The sequence below is a fragment of the Tenrec ecaudatus genome, chromosome 14 (assembly GCF_050624435.1).
Source record: "Tenrec ecaudatus isolate mTenEca1 chromosome 14, mTenEca1.hap1, whole genome shotgun sequence".
Lineage (NCBI taxonomy): Eukaryota > Metazoa > Chordata > Mammalia > Afrosoricida > Tenrecidae > Tenrec > Tenrec ecaudatus.
In genome coordinates, this window is record NC_134543.1 from 76,206,318 (window position 1) to 76,229,903 (window position 23,586).

Sequence of the window (23,586 nt, forward strand, 5' to 3'; positions counted from 1 at the left end):
ACAATCCAACACTCTTTTGAAGATGTGCATTTCTTTAGTATGGGAGGGTTTAAGAGACTAGTGCACATGCCCACGTGCTTGTGTTCAGGGGAGGTGGGGGTGGGAGATGTGGAGGGAAAATGAAGGAGCAGCAAAATTGCATGAGTAATTGTGGTTAAATGATAGTTTACTTAGTCGATTCTTGCTTTCTTGTGAAATGTACAGAGTAACATTCATATTGGATACTGGAGTCTGTCAACGACTAAGAGTTTGCCTATGATAAATAATTAAATCAGTTTGCATATGTGGTTCTGTATACAGTTGCCTCAGTCCACTGTCACCGTAATATACCTGATGTTTCCCAGAAAGAGGAACACTTTATAGTCCAATCCCACAACTAAGATATTTTTAACCTTCGTTAGCATATTTTAACACTTACATGTAAAGTGTCTGTCATGAACCTAAATCAATTTGACAGCAGGTTTATCAGACTAACTTCAATCCCAATGTTTAAACCACCTTATACATCACTAAAAACTGGATCTGAGTATTTGGCTTTCAAGGGAAAAGAACTGAAATGGGGCATTAATGCATGAAAAGATCTGTATCTAAAATCATTTCTTTCCAACAATATTTTGACTTGTCAAGTCCATCAACAAGCAACAATATCCCCCTCATGCGCGTGGTGCAGTCTGTCAAGCACACCAAGAGGAAAAGCAGCACGGTGGTGAAAGAAGGATGGATGGTCCACTACACCAGCAAGGATGCACTGGTACGTTCTGTAGTGAGCACTTTGCTGCAGCTGGGTTCACTGCGGGAGCTGCCAGTACTTTCGGAGTTCTATAGGATATCTGGGGTCTGAGAAGCAGACCAGAGCCCACGCCTCAGAGAGGATCCGGGGAAGCACCTAACCAGCCTAGGTGTCAGATGTAGTTGGCCAGGCAAGGGCGTGAGAACAAAATGTAGAAAACAATTTCTGGGAGATAAGATTATTTTACCTCTATTACATGAGATGATCGATCACCAAATAGAGTGAATGAATAAATACTTGCAGTGGTCAAGCCATTGTGAAAGCTATAGTATGTACGCTTGGAATATGCTTTGTAATTCACAACTTTGAACAAAATACTACACTATAGAAATGCCAAAGGTATGATTGCTGTGATAGAGTTCACCAATAACGAATTATATATGCACTTATAAACTTACTCATTTCAAACCTTTAAGTCAGTTTGTTACTTACTCTAGGTTTTTCTAATGGTTGATGATAAGGCGGAGTGTGTGTGTGTGCGTGTGTGTGTGTGTGACAGAGAGACAGAGGGAGTTAGAGAAAGAGATTTGGTCTTCTTTTCAAGGTTACATTAAGTGATGATTCGTGATAGTCTCATCTCTCGAGCATTGTAGAAGATGCAGTCGCTTAAAGAGCTTGGTTCAAACCCACCCGCTGCTCCGGGGTAGACAGATGCGGCGGTCTGCTTCCAGAAAGATGTACAGCCTTGGGAAGCTGATGCTACAGTTCTCCTCTGCTCTCTAGGATCGCTAACAGATGTCATCGACCCGGCGCAGTGGCCTTATAGTGCTCCTTCCTTCATCCGGCGGCAGCACCATCATTTCCTAGATAAAGATGTGGGAGGTTCAAAACTGCTTCCGGAGAATGGAATGGAAAGATAATGGAATTTTCCCACCAGCTTTTGGAACCCTTCTTGTACAACTGGTTCCCACATTATGACCGAGGACTGTTCCTAAGTGTGTCTTTTAGTGACATTTGTAAGTAAGGCAGAACAAGTTCACATGGTGCTTATTTCAACTTTAGGGCAAGCAAAGGCCCCCAGCCTTTTTAATAATCTAAATGCTGCATGTGCAGCAAGGGAAGGTGATGGTGATGAAAAAAAATGGTTGTAAATAGGAGTTGGTCCAATCATTTGAAAGTGAGGACAAATTTATAGATCATTAAAATATGTTTGCCCATAAGTTCATGTTGTAGCCAATGAAGTACCTGTACTGTGATTGTTCTAACTGTAATCCTGACCTTCTTTGTTGGAGAAGGAGTTACCTGATTAAAACACATTTTATGACTTTAACAGGCCTGCAAACTCTTGTAGAAGGGGCCAGGAATAGCAATGGATTCTGTTGATCTTAAAAGAGGACCACACAGTGAGAAAAGGGTGTGAAGGCCATGCCTGCCCTCCTCTTTGCCCGAGGGGGCAAAAGAACACAACAATGCACCTACCCAGGAAGAATTCCACAAGGCAGGGATCAGACATGCTTACACCCTCCAACTTTCTTTATCCCAGTCTGATGCCAACATTGCCCCCCCCAGCTCCCCTGCCGCTCCCCCTCCCCCCACTCCTCTGCTGGGTCTACTCATCCAATTCAGCAACCACTTCAGCAGGCACGCAGGACTCACAGACAGAACTCATGAGTCCGAGCACTGTGTTTGTTAGGGAACTTAGTAGCCAGGTGACCACAAATGCAGATCAGAAAGCATTCTAGTCCTTTTGTTTGCAAAGGCCCCTCTCCTAAGCCCTGCTAGCAGGCACATCTCTGTCTGACCCTCAGCCCCTCCCCGCAGGACACCTTAGCAGCTTCCCCTCTCTGACAAGTGTTGTAAAGCTCTTTGCATAATGATTCTGCCTAAGAGCAAACCAGCCTCCTGCCCCCAGCACTCAGATTTACTCATGCCCTGGGTCACCCACTCCTTTGCCTTGCTGTCGGCTGCCTCCATCACTCCTTCAGTCTGTGCGGCTACCAGTCCTCCACACAGGACCCTGGAGACGCACAACTCACCCTTTTGCAGGGCATGAGTGTTCGCTTCCTACTTCTGAAATCATTCACTTTATGCCCAACAGAATGGCAAAATCGACTAATCCTCAAGTTAGTCTTGGATGCCTTATTTGCATGCCCTCATCTAGCCACTTGAGGAGCCTCAGTGATGCTGTTGAGTAAGCATTAGGCTGCTAACTTCCAGGTCAGTGATTCGAATCCACCAGTTACCCCATGGGAGTATGCTGAAGGCACTTGTTCTTACTAAGATTACATCCTCAGGAGCTGAAGTAGTCCAAGATGCACTAAAAGCACTTGCCAGAATCAAAGCTCCAGGAATTCACAGTACCAATTGATGGTTCAGGGAGCTGATGCAGCCTTGGAAGCACTCCGTAGTCTATGGGAGGGAATTTGGGAGACAACGACTTGGCCAGTTGTCTGGAAAAGATTCATATTTGTACCTATTCCAAAGAAAGCTGACTCAACAAAATGAACCAAGTCTACATCAATACCATTGGTATCAAATGCATTTAAACGTTTGCTTAAAATCATCCTGCAATGATTGCAGCAGTACATTAACAGGGAGCTGATAGAGATTCAGAAGAGAAGGCATAACAATGGATATCATTTCTGATATCAGATGGATTTGGCTGAAGCAAGAAAAACCCAGAAGGATGTTTCCTTCTGTTTCCTTGACTCTGCAAAGACATCTGACTGTGTGGATCATAACAAACTATGGATAGCCTTGAGAAGAGTGGGAATTGTAGAACACGTCATTGTGCTCATGGAAACCTGTTCATGGATCCAGAGGCAAATGTGTGAACAGAACAAGGGAACACTGCATGCTTTAAAATCAGGACAGGTGTGTGTCCATGTTGTATCCTCTCACCATACTTATTCCATCTGTATGCTGAGCAAATCAAAGAGAAGTTGAGTTACATGAAAAATGTGACATCAGGATTGGAAGAAGGCTTATTAACAACCTGCTTTATGCAAATCGTGCAACCTTGTTTGCTGAAAGTGAGGAGGACTCGAAGCACTTGCTGATGAGCGCAAGGATTGCAGCCTTCCATATGGATTATAGTGCAATGTAAGAAATACCCAAATCCTCACAACTGGACCAAAAAGTAGCATCATGATCAATGGAGAACTGATCGAAGTGGTTAAGGATTTTGTCTTGCTCTGATCCACGGTGCAAACTGAAGGAAGCAGCCACCAAGAAATTAAATGAAGCATTGTATTGCTGTACATCTGCCTCACAAGACCTCTTTAAAGTGTTGTAGCATTCAGAATTCACCGTTGGAAACCAAAATACGTACCTTAATCAGTATAGTATTTCTTGTATTGTAAATATATAAGAAATGTATATGGACATTGTTTATTGTCTTTTACATTTTAAAGTGTGATTTCTGTGTGCTGTGTACATACTTTCAAACAGTGCCTGAGGTGCTAGGCACCATTATTACTGATAGCCATATGATAGAAACAAAGATATCTCTTTCAGGATATTAACTAAATAGTCAAAATTCAGAGGTCTGAGATGTGTGTCTACTTGTCCCCAATCCCATGCATGTTCTACATAGAAGACAAAGTTGCCATTGAGAGAATTTTATTTTCTTAATATTGGAAATTTTTAAAATGTATTCTGAATATAATGTCTATTTCAGAGAAAGCGGCACTATTGGAGATTGGATAGCAAATGTATTACTCTCTTTCAAAATGACACAGGCAGCAGGTACTATAAGGTAAGGATGTCTCTTGAGTGACCAGTTAAGTCTCCTCCCTGATTTCTCCTTGGAATATGAAAAACTCAGTAACACAAAATACATAGCAAAAGACATAACTGAGGTTTGGGGGTTTTCTTTTTTATATATTTTCTTCTATTGTGTGGTATAAAGTTCTGAGGCCTCAAGTTGAAATTCATGGTTCATCTGTGAATATTTTCATTGCTAGGGCTGATGGAAGGTAGAGGGAGCTCAATTGAACATTTTAGCGAGAGATGTGTGATTTAACTGGAAAATTTGAGGTCACTAAAGATTAGCCAAAAACAAATTCCTGAGATCCACTGTATCCTGATTTTCCTTGTGTCTTTGGCCTTGCAATGCATCTCTAATACAAAGGAATACTTTATGAATTTTCCATGCATGTGTGGTGAGCATTTCTCTCCAAAAGGAACATTCCCCTCTGCAGAACAATTTGGCACCCATTTTCCTTGCCTTTCCCCCTTACATCACAGAGGTGTGGTTCAGTGAAGAGGAAAATGCAGCCCTAAAGAAGTTCAGAGAGAAAACAGTAGACCATTGTGTTTTTATTATTTATCAGTCAGATATAGTTGATAATATTCCCCACGGCCACATTATATAACACTAACTACAGACAGAAACATCATTAATTTTTATCTTCAGGTTTTTATTTTTTTAAATTATTTTCTTAATCACTTCATGCTTGAGGACAGGGAAGCAGTTGCTTACTTTTTCTCTCAATTTCAAAATGGCTTTATAAACAACTAATTTTAAAACCAGTTTCTATGGTGTTCCTCACTAAATCTACTCTGTTTTATTATAACTTGCATATGTTCACTGATTTCAATGCCTTAAAAAGCAGTTCCACTAAAAACATCAATACACACCCAACTGCATATCAAGACATTTATCTACACACAGTTACACAAATTACCATTTATATACTCCTTCTTGGATTTAGGTCAAGATTCAAATGTGTTGCTGCCAACCATATTTATCCTAGCTGGCGAACATCATGAAAATGCCACTCACCATTTCTACAAAGGGGATTTGTTGAGGTTTTCCTATGTAAACGAATTTTTGAATCTTTGAAAGTAATGCTGTGTGTCATAAATGCATTCTCTAGGAATCGTGGCTGTTTGTAATGTCATGCTTTCCAGGCTCCTCGGATTAATTTTATTTGAAAGTTTAAACACTATGTAAAACTGCATTTGGTCCCCTTATTCTTCCATAGGAAATTCCTTTATCAGAAATTTTATCTCTGGAACCAGCAAAAACTGCAGCTTCAAATCTTGATGGGGCCAATCCTCATTGTTTTGAAATCACCACGGCGAATGTAGTATATTATGTGGGAGAAAATGTGGTCAGTCCTTCCAGCCCACCACCAAATAATAGTCTCCTCACCAGTGGCGTTGGTTCAGATGTGGCCAGGATGTGGGAGATGGCCATCCAGCATGCCCTGATGCCCGTCATCCCCAAGGGACCGTCTGTGGGATCAGGAACCAACTTGCACAGTAAGCCAGTCTGCTGTCTGACTGTACCATGAAACTCACTCCTCTTCTTACCCTGATTCTATGTCTTTCCCACGGAGAAGACAAAGAATGCTTCCAATGAATAATTTTGTTTACGTGAGAACTTAGTGCTACTAAATAAATGTATTCACATGTTAGATTTTTTTTCATTTAAAAAATACTTAAAGATCATTTTATTAGGGGCTCTTACAGCTCTTAAAACACTTCATATATCAGTTGTATCAAGCATATTTGTACATTTGTTGCTATCATTATTTTCTAGACATTTACTTTCTATCAGTTCATATTTTATCCCTCCCTTCCCACACCACCCTCATGACTCCTTGATAAATTATAAATTATTTTTATTTTCATATCTTACACCGACTGCTGTCTCCCTTCCCCCTAAGCTTCTGTTGTTCATCCCCCTGGAAGGAGGTGCGTGCGGTTATGTATCAATCATTGAGATTGATTCTCCCTCCTCCCCTCCTCTCCCCACCTTCCCCCTGCCCTTCTGGTATCTCTACTCCCATTCTTGTTCCTGGATTCCTGTGTCATGGGCTCTTAACTCTTAGGTGTACCTATGCACATGCTCCAGTCTAGCCCACAGTGAAAGACAGTACTGGGTACATGATAGTGGGGGGTGAGCAAGCCTCAAGGAATTAGAGAAGCTTTGTGTGTTCCCTTGGTGCTTTTTGGCACCCTGATCAACTCATCCCTTCCCTGTGACCCCTCTGTCAGGGGCTCCATTGTTAACAGATGGGCTTTGTGACTTTGTCCCGACCCTCCTCTTTCTCAACAATATCTTTTTTTGTTTGTTTGTTTTGGGTCTTCTGATGCCTGTTACCTGGTGCTGGTGACACCTCATGATTGCACAGGCTTGTTACTTCCCTGCTAGATGGCCACTTGTTTAACTTCAAGCCTTTAAAACCCCAGACACTGTCTTTTGATAGCCGGGCACCATCTGCTTTTTGTCACCACCTTCATATAAGATAGGCATGGGAAGCAAGCTTGATGTGAAAGCAACAGGTCCAATGGTCCTGAAGGGACTGTGGGGAGAAGGAAGCAGGGAAGGGAGTGGTGAGAAAATCCTAGGGAATTAAAATCAACAACAAGGAGGAGTTAGAGATCATGGGGGTGTTGGAGTCACAGCAATGTAGTTGAGAGGAATTACTAAGAGACAGAAGAAGGGTGAGCATGATGGTGGGGCAGGAGAAGGTAAGAGGAAACAGGAACGATCTAAGAAGCAAAGCTGTGGATAGAGGTATAAGCATAGGTGTGTCCATATATAAATACTTTAATGCATAAAAATAAAAGGTATTGGCCCATGTACATATGTTTATATGGCAATACACTGAGGTAGAGGATGGACTTCAGGACTCTGCTCAAGCCCTCCCTCAATGCAAGAACACTTTGTCCTAACAACCTGGCATTCTGTGATGCTCACCCTCCCGGCACAATCGCTGAAGACAAAATGGGTACACGAGCAAAATATTAGGAAATTTTATTCCTCAAAAGATTGTTTTATTTTTATGTTATATTAGCACTTAAAAATTGATGTAAACACTGTATATTAGACAATTTCAGAATCCTCTCACTAGTGATCATAAAATAAAGAAGCAATCTAGTCAATTTAAGAGTATCCTAAAGTTAATATAGGTTCGTTTATTTGCAAAATGAAATCACCAACTACGGTATTCTGTACCGAGTAATTGGTGTACTTGGTGAACAGAGAGTACATGGACACTCTGTATAACTTACATCAGGAAAAGAACATCTGTTTTCAGTAGCAGTGTGTGAGAGATTTTGCTAAAATTAAAAAACCAAGTATTCAGGTTGATTTTAATGTGAAAATTTGGGGTGGGGAATTATCTATTTAAAAGTGTGATTGTAAATTATATTATGAAGTCCTGGAATTAACCTTTGCTTTTTCCTTTATAGTACGTATGTACTTATCTATCATTGCTTTTCTTATTTATTTATCTCTAAAAATAAACATTCTTATTAATCTAATAGGTATGCCCATTTTCGTGCTAAGCAATTGACATGAAATTTCTTCTTTAACTCTAAAATGACCCCACAGGCAGATATTGATGGCCTCCTTGAGTTACAGCTGAAGAAACAAGCTAAGGTTGGGCTATCTGAGTTCATATCCTAACTAAGACGTGCAAGAATCAATATCGAAAGTCGTGTGTCTAACTTCAAACAATACACTAAGCTGTTAAAATGCTTTCTTAAACCAAGAACATAGCCACTCTCATTTTAAAAGGAAAGAAATATTCTAGTAGACAGTTTCCTTAAAAACAAACTAACTAAAGGCCTCATTCATTTGATTTCTTTAAAACCAGTCCTGCGGCATGATTGAAGGGGGTATGTGTTTCCTTATCTTGCGGTGACTTCTCCTCCTAACTACTTCTCTGTGCGTTGTTTTCTGCCCTGTACTTCCAGGAGACATTGCTGTGAGTATTTCAGTATCAAACTGCCAGATTCAAGAAAATGTGGTGAGTATATATCCACTCCTATAAATTTGGGAGCCTAATTTTCCTGAAATAAGAACACTAAAAAACAGATTTTTATTTAGGTAACATTCTACTTTTTTTCCAGCAGACAATAAAATGGGATGGGGTAGGATGGGATGGGATGGGATTTCCCCCCCATCAGAATCTTAAAGCCTTACAGGACAGGGATTCTTTTTCCTGGTTTTGGTGTCATCTGTTCTGTGAGGTCAAGCCAACTATCTATTGTTCATCTCAGCTATAACACAGAACCTGATTTTCTACGTATTTGCCCAGCTTGGTATTGGGACTCTAATTCCTATCTTCTAATACTTCATAAAATAATTCCTGAATTGGCATGAGTAACTCCAACAGGCAGTTTTTTTAATTAATCGATTACTACCTAGCAGTGCTATCATATGGCGACAAAACAAAACACACTCGCTGTCATCACTGACTCCAGGCTCATGGGGACCCTGTAGGGCAGACAGAGCAGAAGCGCTCTTGTGGGTTTCCAAGAATTGGCTGATGGTTTGAGCAGCCGCCTTTGCAGTTAGAGGCCCAGCATGCAACCCGCTACGCCACCAGGGAATTTCTGTAGTCAACTAGAGTCAACTAACGACGTCAAGACAACTCCAAGGCACCTGAGAGCATCAGACTTTATGTGCTCAGATTCTAGCGCCTGGTCACCTTTACCATGTAACTCTACCCTTTGAGCCCAGTTTTTGAGAAATAGAGATGAAATGTTACGGGATGTGTACCTTCTACAATGTGTTTATTTGTTACACTATGTTCCTTTAGCAAGTAGCCAAAACATATTCAGTCCTTTTCCACCCCTCCTTGTGAGCTACATTCACCGTTCTATGTTACCTGCAATACTTATGACCAACAGAAGCCGTCTCCAGCCTTACTGAACGTTGAGCTGAATTTATCTTTTCAACATAAACTTCATGAAACTACTCGTCACAAATATAGTTTTACATCCTTTGCTAGATTGGCTTAAAGAAACATGAAGCCAAAATGAATTAGAATTAGGTAAGTTTCATAGAGAAGATTAGGTGAATATATGTGCGATCAATTATAAGATAAATTCCTAAACAGCTGCAGATGTGTGATGCTCCTTAGCTTTAAAGAGATATTGGGGAATATCCTAAATGCTTCTTGGGAAATTCTCTGTTGAAAGAGGAAGCAATCGGCTAACCATTCTACCCATGAAGGTCAAAGTGGCTGGAATCAGGACACCCACTGCCATATGATCAAGAACCATGATTATTTAAGCAGAAATTTCTAAATTTGGATGGCCATCCAAACATGAAAATCTCTGACTATTTACAGTGAATGCCATATAGTTATGAGTCTTAGTTAATCTCCCTGATATGCATTTGAGGGACCATTTATAACCTCTGTCATATAAGACCTGAGGGTACCTCAAGACCTTAAAGTAATCCATTAATAAAGAATGTGTGTTGAATATTTTGACACATGAGTCAGAGTTGCCTTGATGGCAGGGACTTGGTGGTTTCTTTGGGTACTGTAAATTTCACCTAGAATTTAAAATTCAAGTTACTTCATTTTTAAAAACAATATTACTTTCAATGCATCAATGAAATTATATTTTATGAGGACAAATATCATTCCAACTCATGCTGTTTTTCTTTGAACTTACATGTATAGGACATCAGTACAGTATATCAGATCTTTCCCGATGAGGTCCTGGGTTCTGGACAGTTTGGAATTGTTTATGGAGGTACGTCAATTGATATAATATTTTTTAGAAACTTTAAATTTTAACTTCTGTGTTTAGAAAAGTAATATCTTCAGGAGAAACATAAAGAACAAAGCCTACGCATGTCTATTGTCTGTAGGCACGTGTCTCCCTGTTCTGGGTTATCTACTTTCTCTTAAGTGTCTCATAATAGTCACAATTTACAAAATGGGGCATATTTGTACTTTGAAGAGAAATTCCCCTACTCTTGATAAATGCCTTTTCCTTAGATGGCAATGCTAGCCTCACACCGCGCTGAAGCTCTTTGATTTATTTAAACACAATGTTTGGGAAACTGGGGGAGTTTTAATTAACAAATAAATCAGTGTATTTCATCTTAGCATATTGGACCTTAAACCTATCGAAGCCCATTTGTGTAACTAGAAAAATGAAAATACATCCCATAATACTTATATGTAATATAAAGTATTTTCTATATCAAGATTTGAATTTTTAAAATTTTTGAAGTGAAATACAGTAGTACATTTTTTTCTTATGGCCAAGCCCTTTTAAAGAATGTATTATTTTGATTTTTCTTGTTTTAAACTTTAATCAGATCAATAATATATTAAAGTCTTTAAGAATCATTTAATATTAATAGTTTACCTTTCCTATAAAATGATGTAATAACATTAAATTCCTTAGAATTTAATACTGTCTTTTGTGAAGTGATGGTGCCCATAATTAATCCCAATAGTCCCCAATTTTACTTCTCATCTTATGATGCTATGCTTTTATTCAAAAATTAAGTTTTGTTCTACTTTGTAAAATAATTTTGAATCTTATAAAACTTGTTAGTGATCTATTTTTAATGGGAACAGAAAAATAATCACACCTGAGAATTAAAATGCCACTGATTTTTCTTAATGAGAATTCTAGAGGCTAGTAGGACTTTGGAACAACATAGAATCATTCTAGTAGCCATGGCATTATCGACTTTGAAAGAAAAATATGTAATCATAATTCATAATCATCATCTTTGTGGGAAAAACACTGAGTGAACTTCTACTGGTGCATTCCAGTGTAGGGAAGACCAATTAGTAGACAGATGAAACCTCTACGTGTAAAACGTACACGTAAAAACTGGTAGAGGGCGGTAAATAGACATAACTGCACATAGCCTGGAGTGAGGATGGGCAGTGTTGAGTTTAGAGACCAAACGTTGTCAGATATTTTTGGGTAATCAAATCTTGGGAAACCAGAGGTCAGAGAAGCCTCAACCAGGAAGACTGGAAAGCAAAGCAAGCAGAGCTGCCATGGTTCGGTGTGAGGGTCCAGCCAGCTCCCCTGGGGATCCTGCGCCCCCAAGAGACGCACCACCGCTCAGTCCTGGGCCTTGGTCACAACGGTCCGGTTTGAGCCGCTCTTGCAGTTCCTGTGTCACCCACCTCAAGGCAATTACCGGACAATGCGACCCCTCTCTTGTGCTGACGACCAGCGATGAAGGAAGTGAAAGTCGCCCGAGGGGAGTAGACAGGGACAAGCGGCCTGGCCGAGAGCAGCTGCCGAGAGGGTGCAAGGAGTGAAGGTCGGAAACGGAGGCTGCAGACACGGAGTCCGTGAAAACACAGAGGGGTGGCTCAGAGGGAACGGGAGCAGTGGGGGGACAGGGTGTAGAAACATCATGTCTAACCAAGGTGGAAATATCGGATTCGGAGTTCATTTTGATGTGGCAAAAATCATTGGAAATAAGCAGGTCACCACATGTTCCGATTCCATGACTGTCACTCTGTTCTGTACTTGCTTTCCTAGGCACGTGCATGGGCTTCTCTGAGTTTGTAATGAAATGTGCTTAACGTTGTAGACGTTAAGAGCCTAGGGTATCACCTAGACCCCTGTTGGTTTGTTGTGAGATTTGAACGGGCAAGTGTATCTGAAGGGTCTCACATTGGATGAGGATGAGGATGAAGACAGTGATGCCACACCATTTTGACTGTGGCATTTTGTTCGGTGCTTTACATGTTTGCTTCCTTTAATCCTCGCAACCACCCTCCGGGAAAGACGAGGCATCTAAAATGAAGGGAAATGAAATGACTTGCTCACGTTCACAAACCTAGAAAGTGACAGAGCCAGGATTTTAGGTTTTTCTTATATAATCCCCTCATGGTGAGTCTGTCAGGACTTTAAAACCACACTGCCTTCGGGAGAGTGCCGGTGTGCACATTGTCTGCGTGCGCTTGCCATTGCTAGGGACCAGAAAGCTCCTTTCGATTCATCACAATTCTACATGCAACTGAGTGAAGCTCTGCCTTGTCCTGGGCCATCCTCCCACGCTCGCATGTTTGAGTTCATTGCTGCAGCCCCTGGGTCAGACCATCTGTGCCTTCCTCTTTTTCACTGACTGTTTCGACGTAAGGTAGCTTAATAACCTCTTACTCAAAGCATGTGTACGAGAAAACATCACCTAGTTTTCATTCTCCCAGTTCCTCGGTCTTCTAACCTTCGGTTAATTTTAAACCACATATTTGACTTAGAATAATGGAACTAAGAAATAGATTCTTTATGCATATGAGTCACTGTGCTTTAGGAATATTAATTTATTCAGTAAAGCATCATTATTCATATAATTCTTAGAAATGCCCTTGTAAATTTTATTTCCTTTAATAAAGATAATATTCAATAACAGTGTGCTAATGTCTCCCTTTTTCATTTAAAGGAAAACATCGTAAAACAGGAAGAGATGTAGCGATCAAAATCATTGACAAATTAAGATTTCCAACCAAGCAAGAAAGCCAGCTTCGGAACGAGGTCGCAATTCTGCAGGTACTTCTTTGGTTCTCCTCGGAGGCTATGAGGTCCTCACCGGGTCTTCAAAGGGAAAAGTTATCTGAAAGTCCGTGCCATAGACAGGCAAGAACACTTCAAATAGAACGGTAGAGAAGTCACACATCAGTCTGTTGTCTGGGTAGTATTCTTCCAGGTATAAGCAATAGTCATTCTTTACTCTGTCTTAATGCTAGGTTTTGCTGTATTAGTAATATTCATTAAATCAGTAATGTTTAAGCGTTTGCCCATGGTGAACATGCTGAGATCATTTTGTTTGACATTATATATGACCTTGCCATGACAATCATTTCTCCTTTATCCTGTGATAAGTCTGTGAATGGGGCAAGTAAGTGTCAGCCAAGCAGGTAAATGTATCAGCTCCATCAGAGAAGCAGCTTATCCTGGTTTTATTTAATATCATCTTTGTCTCTCACCATAAGCTTTTCATTTGATTTTGAGCGTGACACTTACCTCCTTTAATTTATATAATATTCCCTTTTAATTAATAAGATTTTATAAGTAAAAGGTATTACATAGTTTATATAATCTGTCACTTTTAATTCTTTTTCTACAAACCAAAGAGGAATTGAGTAAATTTTTCCCTAAATGTAGCCAATAAACCATCCAGTCTCAAAAATTTAGACCATGGATAAATGCCCATTTTATATAACTATCATAATTCTCCTCTTGTCATGCAAGCCAATCATAATAGTTTTGCTGAACAATTTTCCTTTGAACTCCTAGTGGAGCAAAACAGATTACAATTCTTTATTTATTCTTTCATTCAACTTCCACTTACTGAGTTTCCAACTTCCATGCACGACGTTGGAAACGATCTACTTTTTGCTTTGCAGGAGCTGATGTATACAGATAGCTAAAAATAAAAGAATAAATGTGTATGTACAGCCTGCTGTATAAAGAAAATAAAGTGTGACTTTCTTGGGGTCCAGAATTTCTAAAGATGATATGTCCGTGTGCTTTGGGACCAGTAAGGTAACAGGGAGCCATCACAGTGTTCTCCGGCTGTCAGGGTGAAGAGAACTTTAGCTCTTAAGATGCTGATTCTAGGTGTACTGTTTCCTAGTCAGTGACCAAATAAAGCATGCCGTTTTTCTTAACAACACTGGCATGTGAAAACGGAGTCGCTGACAGACCCCGCATCATGTCTCCTATTCTTCCTTTCTCCACCCGCAGGTGGCTTTCTGAAAGCCGATTCTTTTGCAACATGGGAGCCTGCAGAGAAAGGGCCCCTCAGCACAGTGATTAAGCACCCACTCACTGACCAAAAGATTAGCAGTTCAAACCCACCAGCTGTGTCCCATGGGGGAAGGATGTAGCAGTGTGCTTCCATAAAGGTTTTGGCCGGGAAACCCTGTGGGTTCTATTGTGCCCTGCAGTGATACAATCAGTTGACACTGGTTTTAGATCATCTCCAGAGTGAGCATATGGACCAGAGCCTTTATCCTTCGTCACAGGAGCTAAGAGGGGACAGTGTCATGGTTACCCCAGCTACACCTAATATAGAAGACTAATTAGATATTGAGTGTCTAATTTTCTATTTCTAGGACTTTTAATTGACTTGCCTGAGCCTGTGAATATATTATCAGCTGCTGACCCTGTTGTGAAGTAGAACAATAAAGAACACTTTACTTAAACTGCCTCCCATCTCCTCCACTAAAATCTTAGGCGCAACTTAATCACAGTGTGGTTTTCTTAAAAAGGATTTATTTATGTAGAGTCAAGAACTGTCCACCGTGCATATGAAAAGGTCGAACTTTCTCACATTAGGTGCAGACGTCAGAAACCATCACCCTTTGTCAGCTTCCTTCATCATACTGTTATGTATTCTGAGTCAGGGACCAACTCCTAGAGTTAGGCAACAAAACACATAGATCTTTGCGGTTACATGTCTTTCATTCAGCAATATTTGGGGGGTGACGGTTTCCATCACATTCTTTGTGTTAACACTTTAATTAGAAATTGAAATTTTCAGTCACATAAAGTCTTTAAATGTCTGATGTGATGTGATGATGTGCAGATATCAAGTGTAGGAACTTTATCATAAAATTGCCAATTAATTTACAACTCATCGCGACCCTATAAGATAGGGTAGAACTGCCCCTGTGGGTTCTCAGAACCATAACTCTTAATGGGAGTAGATAGCTCCATCTTTTTCTCAAATACAAATATGTTAAATCAAAAACCGGTCACTAACCTTATCCATCAAGTGAAAACAAACCCAAATCATGTTTGAGCCTTTAAAAAAAAATCATTGTTAGATATAGATTGTGTTCGAATATAACGTCCCCTGAGGGAAGATTCAGTTCTGTATCTATGAACAGTGACGTGCATGCTTCTGTCTCTGAAGTGTTTGCTCAAATATCTTCATCTGAATACAAGCACTACTTTGACTCCTTATGGAAAATAGCTCACACAGCCTCCTTCTGCAGCCTGTCCCGATGTTCACGGATTCCCCTTATCCGGATCTGTTTTCCTTTTCTCCATAGCACTCATCACTTTCCAAACTCTGATATAAATTTATTTAGTATATGTGTTATTGGCTTTTCAGCACTGCCACCCCAGGGCCTTCCACTAGACTAAAAGGAATAAGAGGACAGATAGAATTCATTTACTAAAATCTACAATCGCCTGGAACGGTCCTAGCACACAATACCAAAAAGGCCCCCAAAACTAGCCTGTTGCCATTGAGTCGATTCTGCCTCATCATGATTCTCCAGGACAGAGAGCAACTGCCTTGTGGGGAGGTCAAGGCCTTGATGGAAGCAGACGGCCACACTCTTCTCGTGTGGGGTGACCGGCTGGTTCAACCCCTGGCCTTTGTGCCACCTGGGCCTCTCTGGTATGCATTAGATGCACAGTAAACATCCGTGGGCCAAATTCATTAAAAATGTACAGAAATAATACTATCAGGTAGGAGGACTCACATAGTCCAACCAGGTTCAAAAGGCTCCACCAAAAGGGAGAATTAATTAGCTAGTTTCTTGGTTAGCAAAGAGCTCATAACTATTACTCTCTTGGTGAAAGCCCTGTCACCTCATATCCTCAGCTCTTCAGAGTGAGGGGTAACGTGGTAGTAGAAAGGGGGCAGGGAGAACATGCCTGTCTCTCCAACTCGTCTGTGCTCAGGCAGTACGGTGGTCACAGTTCTCCATCACGCACTGCCACGGAGGCAGTGCTGACGCAGGGCAACCCCGGTGGGTTCTGAGATGCCACCTGCTTCCTGAACACAAGGACCAGTCTTTCTGCCATGGTTTAAAGTTAGTTCAAGAGTCATTTAAATTTGCTGAATGGTGAAAATGATTTTTTAAATTAATCATTGTATTAGGGGGGCTCTTACAGATCTTATAACAGAAAAATATAAATATATATATATATATATATATATATATATATATATATATTGCAAATCTTGATGGACAAAATTCCGCCCTCTGCATGTGAAAGTGAGTCCTAAGGGCTTTTGGAATGTTCTGTCTTATGGTCCCCTCGTGTATGGAAGCCAGTGCCCTAGTTCCTTGGGGCATCTGAAAATCAACAGCTTGCGTCTGTGTCCCTTCCTGATTCTGCAGGAGAGAGCTGTGTGGGCGGAGTGGCTGGTGGGAGACCGCTCTGTGCACATAGCTCTGGCAAACATTCATTTGTCTCTGTTCATGTGAAAGGGAGCCATGGTGACCTGGTGGGTTACCAGCTGAGCTCTTGCCCACAAGCCACTCCTTGGGAGAAAGGAGCTTTCTAAATATTTACTGTCTCAGAAATCCATGAGGGCAGTTCTTTTCTATCCTATGGACAGAACTGAAGACTTGCAACTGCTGTAAATGCAGAAGGGGAGAGGGAAGAATTCTTGTACTTTCTTTTCCGTCTTCTCATCAGGTGTGGCGCTTACACTCTACATCACCAGTCACTGATGGAGAAAGACGAGGCTTTCCATTCCCAGGAGTGGCAGTCTGGGGAACCCACAGGGGCAGTTCTACCTGGCCTGTAGGGTGGCTATGCATCAAGTCAAAACTCAATGGCAGTGAATCTGTTTTTGTTTGGGGCGGTGTGTGTGCGTGTGTGTGTGTGTCTGGTCTCTTATGGGGAGAGTCCACGCGCTCCCTTTTGCTGGACCACATGCTACTTTTTCCTTTCTTTCTCACACATTCCCTCTTGCCTCTTTGGTTTCTATACGCATTTCCCATGCTTTCTCTTTTTGTACATACGGCATTTTTGCCATATCCTTGTTTTCTACCTCTGCCCACCTGTCACCTTCCGGCCGTTTGTCCTTATCCCGTCTGTCTAACCTCGGTCCTTCTACAGCATTTACCAATTGCTCTTTTCAAATTCCTCCTCTCACTTCATCCCTGCTTCATCAGATCCTGCTTCTTCCTCGCTGGCTCCTTGGGGTTCTTTCTTCTTTCCTTCATCTAAGTGGTTTGCACACACTTGGGACGCATTCTCCGAATGAGTTCATCCATTTTTAAAGGCTCATCTATCATCTCTTCACCAGTTACTCCTTAATCGAGCTCTTGAGCTCTGATCTCTCCCACAGACACTCACCCTCTCACATTTCTGCCTGTAGCAAGTCTCCACTCTAATCTGCCACTCGTACCCCAAAGCAGGGAACCTAAAACACAATCCTTCTTCCGACTCTTTCTCCATAGTCTCTTCTTCATGAGTTTGCCTATTTGCTACCTTGTTGTTGTTGTTGTTGTTTCTTAGGTAAGGACTTAGGGAGAATATTAAGCCACTTGCAGTGCCCGTGGAATATTTGCTTCCTCTATTCAAAGACCTTCATGGGGCCTCTGGAGCATCCAAAATGTGAAATCCTTTAAGTTGTGTAGAGTTCGTGTTGGTCAGCCAGCCACAACAGCTGTCAGTCCAAACCAGGCGGGGGGCCATAGTGCAGGAGTCTTTGATTATCATTGGGGCCAGGTAGCTGGGATCAAGGGGCACTTAATAGAAAAAGAAGGCACTGATGAGATGTGGAGTCATAGGCTTTTGATAACCAAGGACATGGTGGACAGGGCTACCTGGGCTAAGGTCCCTCTCCAGCAAAATAAGGACTCTCCAAAGAGTAGAAAAGCTTAGGTCAGTTTAAGAAAGGGATCTCAGTCATCTTTCTCATGCATGTGTGTTTATAAGTTGACATTTAGGGCATTTTATCCAAAGTGTAGCATTTTTAAAATAGAGAGACGTAGTTATTTTTTATATATTGAAAATGTTTATGTTTGAAAATAAAGCTGTTAGATAACTCTTACATGTGTCTGTTAGAATCTAAATATCAATAGCATTTGATATCATTAGTGAACCAATTTAAAAAACTACATGAATAGTCTTTTCAATAGTATATTTTATAACATTTCTTTTTGTTGCTTCAGCATTACTTCTATTCCACTTTCCCCACAGAACTGTATCATGTGTTTTTATACGTAAAGGTTTTCTATTGATTCTCCTGATATAATGCTCTGTAATAAATACATTTTTATTGCCATTGAGCCAATGCTGACTCACAGAGAGCCCCTGTGGATTTCCAAGGCTGTAACTGTTTATAGGAGTTGAAAGCCAAGAGCTGATAATAGTTTTGAACTGCTGACCATGCAGATCGCAGAGCCCCTACACCACCATATATAAGTTTAAAATGTATATTTCTTGACTAAAATTATTCTGGGTTAGCATTAGGATATTGGATTATAAAATAATAAATAAAAACTGTATCTAGCATGCTAAACACAGTAGACCCTATTAAATAACATGAATACAAAATAATAAAATACTACTAAAATATAATATTTATTGAGCCTGATTACTTTAATTAATGGATTGGTGAGGGAGTATTACTGCTTGCATGAGACAGGGTTCAGCAACAAGATTACTTTTTTCACTTTCTTTTCTTTTTTAGTATAGGAGCTTAGAAAACTTGCAGAGTTAGCTCTAAGTTCACTTACAGAGACCCAGTGAATTATTCTAAGAAATCCATTATAATCCTCCATGAATGGACAGCTCCATTAGGTCTGACTTTTATTATGTTGAAAGCCAATAGAAGGGACATTGTGGGGACAGGTCTGTTGACAGGTATACTCAGAATCCAGGCAACATGCAGGGCTGGACCCAAGCAGGGAGGCTTAAGGGATATGGTTCTGACTGCGAACTGGTTTTGACAAACGGAACCTGGATTTGAGTCCACAATCAGACTCAAACAATGAATCCCATAGTATTTTAAAATTCTGGCTTTGCCCTGCATACATTGAAATCTCGGAGTTTTCGGTAAGGGTTATCCAAGTTAAACAAGTCACTTAAACTCTTCGAGCCGGTTTCCTCATCTGAAAAACTTCATCCAAGTGCAGTGAGAATTAAATGTGATAATTTTTGAAGCTCTTAGCAGTCCCTGATGTATAACAATGGTTGCATACTTACTAGATGTTATTTGTATTATGACCACTATTTTATCAGTGCATATCATTCTAGCACTTAGGGACAAGTTTAGAAGTCCAGATAATGTGATGCTGCTTCCTTAAATCTGGAAACTGGAGAAAAATAATCTCCTCATAACAAAGAAAGCAGTGGACTCCAACCCGGGATGAGTTTATATCAATTCTTGGGTGAGGTGGAAATGTCTGCTATCAGGCCAAGACATTGCAAGGCAGTGCTTGGTGTTGTGAGGTGCCATAAATCTGCTCAGACCCATAGCTGCTCTGTCCAACAGAACAAAGCCCTACCGGCTTAGTACATGCCCTCCTCCCAGCTGTTCTTCTGTCGGAGCACATTTTTACAGGCACTGTGTCAGTCCATCTCCTCCAGAGTCTTCCTCATTTTCTCTGCCCTTCAACTTTGCCAAGCACGATGTCCTTTCCTGACACCAATCCCAAAGTCCGTAAGACAAATTCTCACCTTACTTCTAAAGAGTGCCCTGGCTGTACTTTTCCCAGACCCATCTGTTTGGTCCTTTAGGCAGTCCATGGTACTTTCAGTCTTCTTCACCAGCTCCGTAATTCAAATGCATCGATCCTCTGTCTTTCTTCCATATTCAATGTCCAACAGCCACACGCATTGGAAGGACTAGAAAATACCATGGCTTGGATCAGGCGCACCTTAGCCCTCAAAGTGGTGTCCTTGGTAGGTACCGAGTAGATATTTGTTGAATGAATTATGTAGACACAGCAGAGAGAATAAGGCACAGAATTACGTAGCTTGCTAATATCATGATAAAGTGTTCTATAGCTTTATTCATCTTAGTTTAAAGCACATGGTAACAGGATTAATTATATATTTTATAGAGAAATGGTTTTGTTCTCTTTGCCTAAAAAGGATGATCAAGAGTAGGTGGAGAGGATATAATTATGACCGAAAACCAGAGAGTAATGTTGCTATGTGTAGGTGAGGAAAAGATTTTTTTTTTGCAAACGAAGAAATTAAATCTTTCTCCAGATAAAAATATGTAAAATTTAGATGGCTTCTCTTTTAGTATGTATTCATGGGTTAGTATATACGTCTATTGTTTCATATTATATGGTATATTTTTCAAATATGCCTTTGTATTTCGCTCTTTGGAGAATTTGTCACAAAATTGGGTTTTAACCAGATACTATGCAGTTCTAAGACAATCATATTTCATTCTGCTCAGACTATATATTTTAGTTGAAGACACATATAAAAGTGAGAATCTTTTACAATAAAATGAACTTAGATTTTTCCAAATATGTATTGTTTCAGACCAGAAACTATAGCGAAAACTCACAACTGAAAAATAAGCCTCTCTGATGGTTTGGAAATTTCCTTCTAACTTGATTTCCTTAATTATGGGCTAGAATTGTGCCACTTTCAATGGTTTTCTTTAGAGAATGGGACAGCAAATTAAATAAAGTGTGAAGCATTTTAGGATCTCTGGTGGTATAAAGTGAATACACACATCGCACTGCGAATTGCAAGCCCAGGAGTTCTAAACCACCAGCCATCCCTCAGGTGAAGAACAGCGCAAAGAATGAAGCTGGCTTATCTGAAAAAGAACGTGGCATCAGGATTGGAGAAAGTCTTACGAACAAGCTGCTACATGCAGTTGACATAACCTTGCTTGCTGAAAGCCAGGAGAGCTGGAGCCACTTGCGGATGGAGACCAAGCGTTGCAGCCCTCAGTGTGAATTACAGCCCAATGTGAAGAAGAGCAAATCGTCACGAAAGGACCCATAGCTAACATCATGATGAGCGAATGAAAGGAAGTGTTTCCCACCGCCTCGTGTGCCTGTGAAAGTTGGACACTGAATGAAGCAGACTGAAGAAGACCTGATGGATTTGAATCGTGCTGGAGGAGAATACGGAGAGCGCCACGGACTGCTAAGAGGACACGCCAGTCTGCCTGGGAAGAAGTACAGCCAGAGTGCTCCTTAGAAGCAAGGATGGCAAGATTTAGTCTTACATACTTTGGGCATATGACACTTTAGGTGTCAGGAGAGGCCATTCACCGCAAAGTGGCGGGGGGCGGGGGCAGCACCAAAGAGAGAGGCCCTCACGGAGATGAATTGGTCCAGTGGCTGCAGTGATGGGCTCACCCACAGGAGCTATTCTAAGGATGTACTGGACTGTACCGTGTTTGTGTTGCCGTGTCCAGGGTCACTAGGAGTCGGAGCAGACCCCACGGCCCCCAGCAACAGCCCCGATGGAGATTTAAACACGGTTGGGCATCCACAGGGCACTTCGACTCTGTTCTGTTGGTGGCAGTGAATCAGAATTAACTTGATGGCAGTGCGATTTTGTGTGTGTTTTGGCTTTGTTTGTTTGTTATTAGCTAAGTTAAAGTGTTTGGGAAGAATACTAGTCCTTTATGGTCCTTCCTAGAAGGATAATAAACAGAAGAGCTCTCATTAATGCAGTTTTGAAAATGTGAAATATGTCATAGAATAATGGATACCTGTTCTCTGTAAGATAAAAGTAAGAGATTTATTGAGAGCAAAAGGCAGCTGTCATTGGGATTTGCCGAACTTGACAAAAGGAAAGCCAGTGCTCCGGAAAGCAGGAGTGACAGAAGCCAGCGAGATGGCTCAACAAGGAAGTTCTCACCGCCGCTGAACCAATCCTGACTCACAACGACCCTCAAGGGCAGAATAGACCTGCTCTTGTGGGTTCCTCAGTCTGTAAATCTGCAGGGAGCAGGAAGCCTCTTCTGCCTGTGGAGCAACTGGCCATTTAGAACTGCTCACTTTGTGTTTAGTTGCACAACTTGTAATCACTGTGCTCTCAGGGACCCCTGAAATGAGTAACTTAAGTTACAATATTCTGATTTGTGGGCAATTAGTTGGGGAAGTTGGATAAGGATTATCTCAGTGTGATGGCTTTAACATGATTGGTTTAAGATGAACATGTTGATGGACTGGATTAAATAAAATACATAATTATAAATGTCCATGACACTGGGGCTCACAAATGGGGGTATTACGACAGGACGACTGAATAACAACCTGTGAAGCTGCTCTACCTGTTAGGTCTTGCCTTTCACTTTGTCTCTGTGAGGGGCTCTTTTAGGATGGTGGGCCTGAACTTGGATCACAGCGGTCTCAGGGGAACACAGTGCCTTCTAAGAGGTCTACCACCAAGGAGCCAGTATTAATTTTGGTCTCAGAAGAGACCTCGATTTCCATAACCTACAAAATCATAAACATTCTAAACCTGTACCTCAGGTTGATGGAAACATGCACAGACTATTCCAAATCTAATTTGCAAACTTTCGTGAGTGCATTTATTTCAGTTCGTTGAGTTGAGGTGGCTTTGGGAAGGATGCCACCGATGGATGTGGTCACAGCATATCCTCCCTGGGAAAAGAATATAGAAGGTTAAGACTTTAACTAAGACCCTCCAATAAATAATAGTTTTAAATGTTCTGAAAGTAGGATTCCTTGTAAATTCAATCTGGGGGATAAACGTTGCTCATAAGAAGTCTGCTGGGTGGATGAGATTGAGCCAAAGCCCCTTATTGTCAGTTTAGGGACAGCTTGACAAATTAATGCATTCTTGGATTTGTTTTTCAACTTAAAATAATGTTAAGTAGAAACTTTTAGGAGTGTCTTGACTTCTTGCAATAAAAGCAAACGTTCGCCCCAGACACATTGTTATTTTTAGGGATTCCTTTTCAAAGGGAAACTCTTCCTGAGGTGGAGTGTGTAATTGTTCTGATCGCATAGCCATATGTTTACTTTGTTTGTCATTGGCTTATCATTCTCTCTGCTTAGCTTGTTTAACCTTTTATTCAAGGGTTTGGGCTAGCCTGGGCCTAGGGTAACTAAATCAGTGTTGGTAGCATTTCAATACCTAAATTATGATGCTTTACTAGTTTAGCAAGGTCGGGGTGTTATTATCTGTTTGAAACGTGACTTGTAAGTGATACCTGCTCCAGCCTCTTCTCATATTAACACTGACCGCACTTGGAAAATTTGAGCCAAATGATCTATAATTATCCTTTCACGTTTTACTTGCTTTTGTTCCATGTGTTTCGCAGGAAAGCCTTGGGGATAGCATCAGTAAGATTTAATGACCTCAGTTTGGTCTAACAATACAGAACCAGGGATGTTAGCTCTGAT

The 23,586-nt window shown here is 40.9% G+C and overlaps 1 protein-coding gene across 3 annotated transcripts in view; it reads left to right on the forward strand.

Annotated features, from left to right (window-relative positions):
• PRKD1 (protein kinase D1) overlaps positions 1–23,586 on the forward strand; it is a 349,031-nt gene that overhangs the window by 284,440 nt on the left and 41,005 nt on the right. For all 3 annotated transcript variants that reach the window (XM_075530541.1, XM_075530539.1, XM_075530540.1), the window contains 6 exons: positions 628–751; positions 4,410–4,487; positions 5,719–5,998; positions 8,444–8,496; positions 10,165–10,237; positions 12,912–13,018. In XM_075530541.1, coding sequence (XP_075386656.1) covers positions 628–751; positions 4,410–4,487; positions 5,719–5,998; positions 8,444–8,496; positions 10,165–10,237; positions 12,912–13,018 — 715 coding nt within the window. The remainder of the gene's footprint in view (positions 1–627; positions 752–4,409; positions 4,488–5,718; positions 5,999–8,443; positions 8,497–10,164; positions 10,238–12,911; positions 13,019–23,586) is intronic.